This window comes from Chanodichthys erythropterus, chromosome 10 (assembly GCF_024489055.1).
Source record: "Chanodichthys erythropterus isolate Z2021 chromosome 10, ASM2448905v1, whole genome shotgun sequence".
Lineage (NCBI taxonomy): Eukaryota > Metazoa > Chordata > Actinopteri > Cypriniformes > Xenocyprididae > Chanodichthys > Chanodichthys erythropterus.
The window spans coordinates 10,832,515-10,844,640 of NC_090230.1; the positions used below are offsets into that span (position 1 = coordinate 10,832,515).

A 12,126-nucleotide genomic window follows, 5' to 3' on the forward strand; every position below is an offset into this window, starting at 1 on the left:
TGAATTTTGTCATAAATTGCGATATCTTTTAAACAATTTGACATATCTTCACAAAAATTGGTATGTATGACCTTTAGAAGGTCGTGAAGGTACCTGAGAAGTTTCAGCACAGCGCCACCTACTGTTCCACAGATGTAATGATTATTTCAAAAACGCTTATAACTTTTGAAAACACTTTCCAAAATGTGTATGCTTCATGTCATTTTATTCCCTGGCTTATGCCGATTCCGACAATGTATCATTTGTCATTTTCCTTAAATGTACCTGTCTGCCGTATTGAAGTAAATGAAAAACAGTTTTTTCGCTACTCCTCCTACAAATTTTGGTCAATTTTGTCCAAAATCAGCTCAGATGATCTTTGGACCGAGCCGCACAGAAATGACTGAACAGATTTTTGATATTCACTACCATTTCCGAGATATTCATCTCTGAATGTGACCTTGCTTGTGTTTGTTGTCTTATGCTAGTTAGCTTAGCACAGTAATTGCTTAGCATGCTAAACTATTGCTATTCTTTCTAATGTGGTCTTCAGTCAACAGGTTAACCAAAACTTAGCATTAAATAACTTTGCATACTAATATGGTTAACATGCTATGAAGCTTTTTTTTTTGTGAACTCTTTCTCACACTGAAACCTCTGCTTAGCATACTGATGAACTTGCATGGCTGATTAGCTCAATGTGTTTCGCCACGGATCCCGAATGCTCTGCATCGTGAGTTCGAAACTCAGTGTGACACATGCCCAGACCGCATGAGGTACTGTGGCAGGAAAAGATGCAGAACTTGTGTCTGTTCTAGGCATTCTGCCTAAAACTGGTCTAATCTGAAGCTATCACATGCAATTCCTTTATGTCCAAATTCGTAGTTATTCTTCTTCCCCCTGTATGGTAATCAATGAACCATAAGAAGGAAAATTATCAAATTTGGCATGCTTGTAGTGATAGTAATTAAAAGTAATTTGACCAACTTTGGAGTATCTAGGACTAAGTCTATAGCGCCACCACCAGTTCAAATATTCACTTTTGTAAAGGTTATAACTTTTGAACCCTTTGTTCCAGAAAAATGAATGTCAATACAACTGATTCCTCTCTTCATACTGATCACATTCAATATCTTACATTAAGTCTCCACCCAGTACAGTAGTGGCCATTTTGAAAAGTACAGTATTCCGTTTTTTCGCTACTCCTCCTTCAAAATTTGTCCAATTTTGTCCAAACTTTGATCAGGTGATCTTTGGTCTGAGCCGCACAGAAATGACTGAACAGATTTTTTTTATTCATCTTTGTTCAAAAGTTATGATGTCACGAAGTTAACGAGGTTGACCCAAAATTGCTATAGAGGCTGTATCTCGGCCAAACTTTGAGCAATCAAAACTAAAATTGGTACACTTGATCAAGACCATGATCTGAGGTTCCATGCCAAATTTGGGAACAGCGCCACCTACAGGTCATGAGATCTGAAAAATGGCTATTTTGGCCAATAACTTTTGAACACTTTATTAGAAAATCAAGATCTTGGTGTCTATGGATTCCCTGTGCCATGCCGAATCCGAGGATATCAAATTCGTCAACATCGGATGAACCACGTGTCCGCCATTTTGAATTTTGTCATAAATTGCAATAACTTTTAAACAATTTGACATATCATCACAAAATTTGGTACATATGACCATCAGAGTGTCCTGAAGGTACATGAGAAGTTTCAGCACAGCGCCACCTAGTGTTCCACAGATATAATGATTTTTGCAAAATTGCTTATAACTTTTGAAAACATTATCCAAAATTTGTCTGCTTTATGTCATTTTATTCCCTGGTTTATGCCGATTCCGACAATGTGTCATTTGTCATTTTCCTTAAATGTACCTGTCTGCCATATTGAATTAAATCAAAAACAGTTTTTTCGCTACTCCTCCCACAAATTTTGGTCAATTTTGTCCAAAATCAGCTCAGATGATCTTTGGACCGAGCCGCACAGAAATGACTGAACGGATTTTTGATATTCGCTACCATTCCCGAGATATTCCTCTCTGAATGTGACCTTGCTTGTGTTTGTTGTCTTATACTAGTTAGCTTAGCACAGTAATTGCTTAGCATGCTAAACTATTGCTATTCTTTCTAATGTGGTCTTCAGTCAACAGGTTAACCAAAACTTAGTTGGCATTAAATAACTTTGCATACTAATATGGTTAACATGCTATGAAGCTTTTTTTTTTGTGAACTCTTTCTCACACTGAAACCTCTGCTTAGCATACTGATGAACTTGCATGGCTGATTAGCTCAATGTGTTACGCCACGGATCCCGAATGCTCTGCATCGTGGGTTCGAAACTCAGTGTGACACATGCCCAGACCGCATGAGGTACTGTGGCAGGAAAAGATGCAGAACTTGTGTCTGTTCTAGGCATTCTGCCTAAAACTGGTCTAATCTGAAGCTATCACATGCAATTCCTTTATGTCCAAATTCGTAGTTATTCTTCTTCCCCCTGTATGGTAATCAATGAACCATAAGAAGGAAAATTATCAAATTTGGCATGCTTGTAGTGATAGTAATTAAAAGTAATTTGACCAACTTTGGAGTATCTAGGACTAAGTCTATAGCGCCACCACCAGTTCAAATATTCACTTTTGTAAAGGTTATAACTTTTGAACCCTTTGTTCCAGAAAAATGAATGTCAATACAACTGATTCCTCTCTTCATACTGATCACATTCAATATCTTACATTAAGACTCCACCCAGTATAGTAGTGGCCATTTTGAAAAGTACAGTATTCCATTTTTTTCACTACTCCTCCTACAATTTTTGTCCAATTTTGTCCAAAATCAGCTCAGGTGATCTTTGGACCGAGCCGCACAGAAATGACTGAACGGATTTTTGATATTCGCTACCATTCCCAAGATATTCATCTCTGAATGTGACCTTGCTTGTGTTTGTTGTCTTATGCTAGTTAGCTTAGCATGCTAATTGCTTAGCATGCTAACCAGTTGTCATTCTCTTTAATGTGGCTCTTCAGCTATCAAGTTAACCATGAGCTTCATTAGCATTAAGTTAGCTTAGCATGCTAATATGGTTAGCATGCTAAGTAATGCTTTTTTGTAAATTCTTTCTTACACTAAAAGTTCTCTTCCACAGATTGTTGAATGTGCATCCTCAAGTAGCTCAATGTGTAAAGCCAGTTACCTGATGAGCTCTGCACCCCAAGATAGTGGGTTCGAATCCCAGGTGGAGCGGTTTTATGAAATAGTGTGTTTTGATTCCTTTACTGCCTCTTGGATTAGAAATAAATGCTTTTTGTTTCATGCTGTGTTCATTTTCATCTAAGCTTATGTACATTCTGAGTTCATTTTCGCCCGTAATTCTGAACCAGCTGTTTCATGTTTGTTCATTTTCTGCTGTTTTTCCTCTTCCTGCTCTGTATTGCGCTACAGCATGATGAGCTGCAGAATGATCTAAAGTAGTTATTAAATATAACATTCAGTGCAGTTTTATAAAAATTCTTCATTTTGAGTTCATTTTCACATGAACTAATGAACTTCGGCAGGTGTGCCAACATTCACCTGCACAGTGGTGCAATGAGATGAGAAATGGACACTGGACTCGGAGGTCGTGGGTTCGAATCCCGTGTGGGGTTCCTTTATACAATTGTGTGTAATGAGTCATTTTGATACCTTTTTTATCCAAATAAGCATTGTACTAATCTTTATTCCTCTTGAATGAGATACAAGTGTTTTTAGTTCATTCCCTGTTCATTCTCTGAACTTCTATTGATTTTCATTTCATTTCCACCTGTCCTTCTGAACCAGCTGTTTTGCATGTACATTCAATTTCTGCTGTTTTTGCTCTTCCTGCTCCGTATTGCGCTACTGCCCCTTCTGGGGCTTGGCCCCGAATTGCTGCTTGCAGCTATATTTCAGTTTTTCTTTTTTAATAAATCTGCAAAAATGTCTGTATTTTTCTGTCAGTATGGAGTGCTGTGTGTACATTAATGAGGAAAAAAAAAAAAAGTTTTTTTTTTTTTTTTTAGACCAAAATGTATTTTCGATGCTTCGAAAACTTCTAACTAATGTCACATGGACTACTTTGATGATGTTTTTATTACCTTTCTGGACATGGACAGTCTACCGTACATACATTTTCAATGGAGGGACAGAAAGCTCTCGGACTAAATCTAAAATATCTTAAACTGTGTTCCAAAGATGAACGGAAGTCTTACGGGTTTGGAACAACATGAGGGTGAGTCATTAATGACATAATTTTCAAATCCACCATATATATATATTTTTTTTAAATACTGCTGTTGTTGTGTTGTGAAATGTAGTTTTAAGAGGTTTTTTTAGGTGAGAATGAAGCAAAAAAAAAAGCTTTTTTTAGCAGCAAACACTTAAGATGAGTTTGGCGCACACAGCGGTAAAAAGTACCCCATGTGTACAATGAAATATACTGCTGTATCTCTAATGTTGTGGGCCTATTTTTCTGCCGGAGGTCCTGGACATCTTGATCAGATACATGGCATCATGGATTCTATCAAATAAAAACAGATAAAAAATCAAAACCTGACTGTTCCTGTTAGAAGTCTTATAATGGGCTGTGGTTGGATCTTCCATCAGGACAATGATCCAAAACAAACATCAAAATCAGCACAAAAATGTGTCACTCAACACAAAACCAAGCTTTTGCCATGGCCATCCCAGTCCCCTGACCTGAACCCTAAAAAAAATGAGTGAAGTGAACTGAAGAGAAGAAGCACCAACATGGAGCTGGAATCTGAAAGATCTGTAGAGATTCTGCATGAAGGAATGATCTCTGATCTCTTGTCAGGTGTTTTCCAAACTCATCAGGCATTATAGAAGAAGACTCAGAGCTGTTCTCTTGGCAAAAGGAGGTTGCAAAAAGTATTGAATAAAAGGGTATGATTAATTTCTGAGCAGTGTGTATTAGAGAAAAACATTTATTTCATAATGAGATTATTCTCCAATGAAAGGTTGGATTTTTGTAGATTTTTTAAATAAAAGATCAAAAGTATTAACGATGCAGATTTATTTTCACAGCCTTCTTTGGTCATATTTACCAAGGGTATGAATAATTTTGAGCATGACTGTATATACAGCTATGGAAAAAATTAAGAGACCACTTAACATTGATTTCTGAACTTGGAGTGGTCTCTTAATTTTTTCCATAGCTGTATATATGGAACATAATTTGTGATATACCTGTGAGTCCAGCAGGACACTGGCATTCGAATCCATCGACCAGATCTACACACACTCCTGCTCCACAAGGGCTGGAGCCGCATTCGTTCAGTTCCTCCTGGCACAGGTCACCATGGAAACCTGACGGGCACAAGCACAGGTACTCGCCACTGCCTGCTGGATACTTGATGTTAGTCACACACGTCCCTCCATTAATGCAGCCACATGGCCGTACAATAACCTGTAACCATGGAAACGTGGACAGAACTGTAAGGTAACGCAAATAGAAATAAAACTAAGGCTGTGTCCGAAATCACCCCCTATACCCTTAAATAGGGCATTATTTTAGGGGACAGCCATTTGTGGTGGTGTCCGAAACCATTGTGGACAATATCAAGTCCACTCATTCAATCCCACAATGCAACGCAATAACGAGTGTACAACTGATGTGTGCTCAACAGCTAAAGAATACTCATAATGCACTTTACCAAATTAATTCCTGCATCTCGTCAGAAGATGAATCATTCACACATCCATTTTTCAAACTGGTCCAATGTGGCCACAGCATATACAGGTATATATTCATTTTTAAGTGATTATTAAGTTGTTTAATTAAGGTTTATACATAGTTTCCATGAGTTCAAGATAAATATTTAGATCTTACTACTGGAGCTGCCCGTTTAAGTTTTAAATAATTATTAAACAGCATGCACAAACTATGCAAAAGTAGCAGCCCTTCTTGGTGCGCTCAGTGTCTGAATTCACTGGCTGCATCCGAAAACTGCTGAAATATGCATTCCAAATTAGGAAGGCATCAAGGCACATCCAAATCCAATGTTAGCTTCACCTCCTGTCTCCTGAGATACCTTCATCTGATCAATTTTTGAAGGCAGTTTAGATGTATCCTTCGCTGCCTTTGATATCCCGCAATCCTATGCATTCTATTCGGTGACAGTTGAACTAGAAAAAGAAAGACGCCGTCTGAAAGTTGCGGTTTCTGGTCAGTTTATGTTTAAATGTACTTCTGATGTCACTTCTAGCGAGACATTAATACTGCAGTAATTAAATATTTGTAAAAATATTTCTCTACAGTTTTGCTGTAGATCATTACACTCTTACGTTGCCTCAGAAGTCTGTCCGACATCAGTTTCGTGAGGTACTTTCGTGCGCAAACGCTGCCTGCAGAGTAACTGCCTGATAGGGCAGCGAGGCAACAAGTCAGCTGCCTAAAATTTCGGATTCAGCCACTCACTCGTTTTCATTCACTCCTTCAAGTGGACTATATTAGTGGAGTAATGTAGGGAACAGTGAATGAGTGTATAGGGGCGATTTCGAACACAGCATATAAATTGAATAAAAAAAGTATAAGGTTAAGTATGTTAATTAATTATTTAAATTCAAATTAGAATTATTATACACACAATTATATATAAATTTGTAAAAAAAAAATATTTCATTTATTGTTATTATATATATATTATATATAATATGTATATGACAACATTTTGAATTTGAAATTGCATTAAAAATACATATAGTATTATATATACTCCTATAATATAGTATCTTAAATTTATAAATCATAAAATTACAATTCAGTATATAATATATAAATTTAATGTATATAACTTAAAGGGTTAGTTCACCCAAAAATGAAAATTATGTCATTAATGACTCACCCTCATGTTGTTCCAAACCCGTAAGACCTCTGTTCATCTTCAGAACACAGTTTAAGATATTTTAGATTTTGTCCGAGAGCTTTCTGTCCCTCCATTGAAAATGTATGTACGGTAGACTGTCCATGTCCAGAAAGGTAATAAAAACATCATCAAAGTAGTCCATGTGACATCAGTGGGTTAGTTAGAATTTGTTGAAGCATCTAAAATACATTTTGGTCCGAAAATAACAAAAACTACGACTTTATTCAGCATTGTCTTCTCTTCTGGAATCCTTTCCATTGAATTGATTCATTGAATTGATTCCATTGAAATGATTCCATTGAATCCTTTCATCTGTCGGTGTTGGTAATGCACTTTTACGTCGCCGTGGTTGTTTTTGGCGATTAGGACATCTGCGACATGCACACTTCCGCACCATTTAAAAAAAATATAGCAATACCAAAATACAAACAATGTAGAATAGCTTGAATACAGCGTGCTTCTCCCTCAGACTATAAACGAAGCTCAGGCGCACCGGATAACACGTCAGTAGCGTCTTACGTCAGCAGCGTCACTGCGGAGTCGTGAACGACACTCCGGAGCAGAAGGGGGCGGTAATGCACCAATAAGCTGGATGCTAACTGCCGTAAAACAGGAAAGAAGAAGCAGAAGAAGGAGAAGCGGAGTCGTGAACGCGGATTGACAACAGACCCAGAAGAGAATACAATGCTGAATAAAGTCGTAGTTTTTGTTATTTTTGGACCAAAATGTATTTTAGATGCTTCAACAAATTCTAACTGACCCTCTGATGTCACATATGGACTACTTTGATGATGTTTTTATTACCTTTCTGGACATGGACAGTCTACCGTACAAACATTTTCAATGGAGGGACAGAAAGCTCTCGGACTAAATCTAAAATATCTTAAACTGTGTTCTGAAGATGAATGGAGGTCTTACGGGTTTGGAACAACATGAGGGTGAGTCATTAATGACATAATTTTCATTTTTGGGTGAACTAACCTTTTAATGCAAATATGTTTTGTTGTTTTTGTCAGCAGTGTTGCTAATTACAGTCTTTTTCTCTCTCCTGTCCTCAAACGACTGTATCTCTCAAACTCAGACAGTCTTTAATAAGTGCTAGCAGGCAGGAAGCAGATGCTTGTTAGCCGTCTAGGGCCCTCAGAGAAGATAGAGAGGACATTTGTCTTTCATTGCACCACATTGAACAGGACTCCGGAGAGTCAGGGGAGCTGAGTTCTGCTGTCCTTATGCCGTGATAAGATATTTAAAAAAATGGGAGCATGGGAATGACATACTGGGAACTCTAAAAATCAACTAAAATTAAGGGATTATGATGATACTGAATTTTTACCATATTCATTTAGTATAGGATATACATGAAACTCCAATGTACTTCAGAGAATATTACTGTATTACCATGGTAAGTATGCACCATTTTTAGTTGTCTAATGTCATCTAAGCAAATCACTCATTGTTTTAAAATGAATAAATGACCTATCTTTTAATGAGACCATCAGATATGTGAATATACAAGATTGGCATTTACATTTATTCATTTAGTAGACACTTTTATCCAAAGTGACAAATGAATTGATTCACTAAAATGAATCAGATTTCCCAATGCTAAATATGAGGAAAACAGTTTAGAAATTCATTATTGCCTCAACTAGCACAATAAAATAATATCAGTGTAATAATAAGCAGTCAACTAGCAGTGATATAACATTTTGTAATACTACTCGGCTCATATAACTTTGTTATAATTATAATGGATTTCTAGAATACATGTATATGTTTTATTTGATTTTTTATTTTATTTATTTTATTTTTATTTAATATTTTATTAAAATATTTATATTTTAACAACATAAGGGCAAGTAAATCATGACAAAAAAAAAAACAAAAACAAAAAAGAACTGTTCCTTTAAGATATCCCAGAAGAGGCTCGAATCATTATTACAAAACTAATATTTTTATTTCCAAAACTAAAGTTTGCATCATGTTTCACAGAAACTCATTTCTGTCCTAAACATAAAAATCAGTCAGGCATCAATCTCTCAATGTCTCTCACCTCTGCAGTAAATCTGCTCCGGGCATCACACTCATCAGACACAGTAAATTGAAAACTGTGCGTTTCCTCCTCATGCACTTTCCAGATGAGGAGCCCGGCCGGGGAAATTGAGGCCCCGGGGGGCCCCGTCTCCAGCTGGAACAGTAAGGCCGAGCCCTCGGGGTCCGAGGCTGTGAATTGGTACACAAAGTTCTCCCCTACAAAGGTCTGCAGACCATCCTGCGGCGTGTGGACGGTCGGCGGACGATTACCTGCGGAAATGAGAGGGGGATTTCAAGAAAGAATACTAAGAAGGAATCACCATTTCCAAGAGCTGATCTTCAGTTGCCAGACAATATTTTTTTAAGGGCCGTTCACACCAAGAACAATAACTATAATTAATAATAATTTAAATACTTAGTTCTGTCATGAAACTCTAGATGGCGCAGTTTGATGGGTCTTAACGCAAGCTGATGATAATTACAGCATTAACTAGGCTGATTGGTCCATGTCACATCTGCAGCCAATGAGCTTGGTGCTCACATATTTAAATGGCTGGTTACATATAGCAGTTTGCAGCATGTTTCAGAGTTCCTCTAAAACCTTCCACCTTCCCCAGCTCCACCTGTATTGATCTGATATGGGTTATTGATATATGCTATTTGTGCAGCAGCACTATGTTTTACCCGTGCAGTGTATCGGCTTATGTACTGGCAGTAGCTAGTTCCTGTACTTGCTCTGCATTAGCAGCAATAACCAGCAGCTATAATCTACAATAGCAGTAATTCAGAAGCAGACCTATTCCACCAAGACCAAATACATTAACACTGTCATATCCATTACCATGCTAACAATCCTCCGAGAGTTTTCATGATAGAACTATACTGATAACCGTATAGTCCACGGAAACACATGATAAGGTTTTGCTTATTCTAAGCATGCACTGCAGTTTTGGCATCTGCTGCTTTAAAATCTTGAGCTCTTTAAAACAAGATGGATCCTGATTGGCTGTCAATGTCAGCTAGAAACAAAACATTCTGAAAGTAATTCCAATGACATTGTTTCTGTCGTTATTGTTAGTTGCGGTGTGGACTTCCTATTCTTAGTATTAGAACGATTGTTAAAACTTTAATTGTTCTCGTCGTTGTTGTGAACGAGCACAAGTCTTTGGTAAGATTCTAGTAGCTTTATGTTAAAAGCTCTTTAACTCTTTCCCCCGCCAACAGCTTTCTGTGTTTTCACTGTTATACGGTAGTAGGGGGCACTATTACACAACTTCTGAAAGAGTATCGAATCTCCGGATCAAAACACAGGGAAAAAAGGAGCGGAAACATGCGATAAAAGCGTTGCTTACGCACAGTCGTCTTTTTATTGTTCATTGGGAAAAAAAAAAAAACAGTTCTGAAAGTGATTCCAACTTTATTGATACTCATGTTGTTATTGTTATAATTATGGAGTGGACTTCCCTATTCTTATGGAATTGGACAGTTATTAAAAATGTATAGTTATAGGTATCATTATAGTTACTGCCCTTGGTGTGAATGGCCATTTACAATCATAGACTTTGTTTGTTGATGAAAATATCCTGTACATTTCCATAATATTTAGCAAGGTTATAGTCATTAATGTAAATATAATTTTATTTGAATAAAATAACATTTATTATTATTATCTATTCATTAACTGCAAACTGTAACAGACCAAATTTATATACAAAATACTTATATAAACATCAAAAATACAAAAAAAAAATATTTTAAATAAATATATAAATATCAAATCTTAATATTTTTTGGCCATGTTGTAAAAAAAATAAAAAAAAATAGATTTAGACAGCAAAATGAGAAATGTCTCACATGGAACAAACAGGCACAAAATGAAAATCTGTTTTTGTAATATTTGGCATGATGACATATGTGGTATAATATCTGGGGCCGTATTCACAAAACATTTTATCTTACCACTAAGAGTTCTCCTACATAAATAGCAGTAAAAGTTCTTAGCTAAGAGTTTCTCTCTTAAAATCTATTCACAAAGCTGCTGAGACAAACTTTTACTAAGGAATAGACTGAAGTCTTAAGCTAAGAGAAAGGGCGGGGTTGATCTCATTGCTATGGAGTAAACACACAATGATTGGCTGATGGGGGAGGAGTCAGCGATTTTAATCATAGAAATATTGTAGAATGACATGTCATGTTTCCATATTAAAATAAAGGTTTTAAAATACAAATGTTGCCCTATTTAAATCAATATTTTTTAATAAAAATGTTGCCATAGTCAAAATAAAATGTTGCCATAAAGGTTTTAAAATGTAGGCTAATTGTCACTAATTAAACTAGTAGTGGGAGGAACACATTCAAACGGTCTTTCTAATCAGCTCGAGAGGAGGAATATATACACAGATGAGAGCCGACTCACCTATAGTTACTTTGACAGTTTTCTGTATTCCTCCGCCCTCCGTTCTTCACTCTCGGCTGGGGATACGAGGAGAAATTTGGGCTAAATTCCAATATATATTTATTTATTTTTACTCTATTCAATCATTTGTAAGTGTGAACGCATGAAAACCACTGCCACAGGTAATCAGACAATATTTATTTATTTGTTAAAGTTTTTTTTTTTTTTTTTTTTTTTTGCCATCTCATTGTAGATTCAAATCCATAAATCAGAATGTATTATATTAAGGTTCAGCACCAAAGGCTCTATTGCTATTCCCTCAATAGTGTTCAGTGTCTTTGGATAGATTAGGATTGTTTGTGATTGTTAGTGACTTAGAAGTCCTCTTGACTACTTGTAATGTTTCACAGATTTAGGAGCTAGTTTTAGCGCTAAAATGCTTTGTGAAATACTCTTAGAGCAAAAATTTAGGACTCCTAAAATTAGGACTGACACGCCCATTATTTTTAAGAGTTTCTCCTAAATCGGCAAGTTAGGAGCTACTTTTAGCCTTAAGATGTTTTGTGAATACGGCCCCTGATTTACAGCATCATGTGTTAGTTTCCGAGGGTTATTTTCCGCTTCTTGTTCTTGTGAAACTTGACAAACAAAAACCACAATGTGGAGCAAAAATATCCATCTTAAGTGATATGCAATTATCCACAACAAAACCCTAGAAAATAAACCAAACCTGATCTTGGAATATAAAAGCATTTTCTGCACCAATATGTCACTCATATTCAAAATCTCATTCATGAGCAGCATGACGTATA

At 36.4% G+C, this 12,126-nt stretch overlaps 1 protein-coding gene across 1 annotated transcript in view; it reads right to left on the bottom strand.

Moving 5' to 3' along the window:
- si:ch211-246m6.5 (von Willebrand factor D and EGF domain-containing protein) overlaps positions 1 to 12,126 on the bottom strand; it is a 99,242-nt gene that overhangs the window by 39,991 nt on the left and 47,125 nt on the right. The window contains exons 17-18 of the mRNA XM_067398602.1: positions 8,939 to 9,189; positions 5,207 to 5,426 (exon numbers count right to left, since the gene is read on the bottom strand). Of these exons, the coding sequence (XP_067254703.1) occupies positions 5,207 to 5,426; positions 8,939 to 9,189 (471 nt within the window). The remainder of the gene's footprint in view (positions 1 to 5,206; positions 5,427 to 8,938; positions 9,190 to 12,126) is intronic.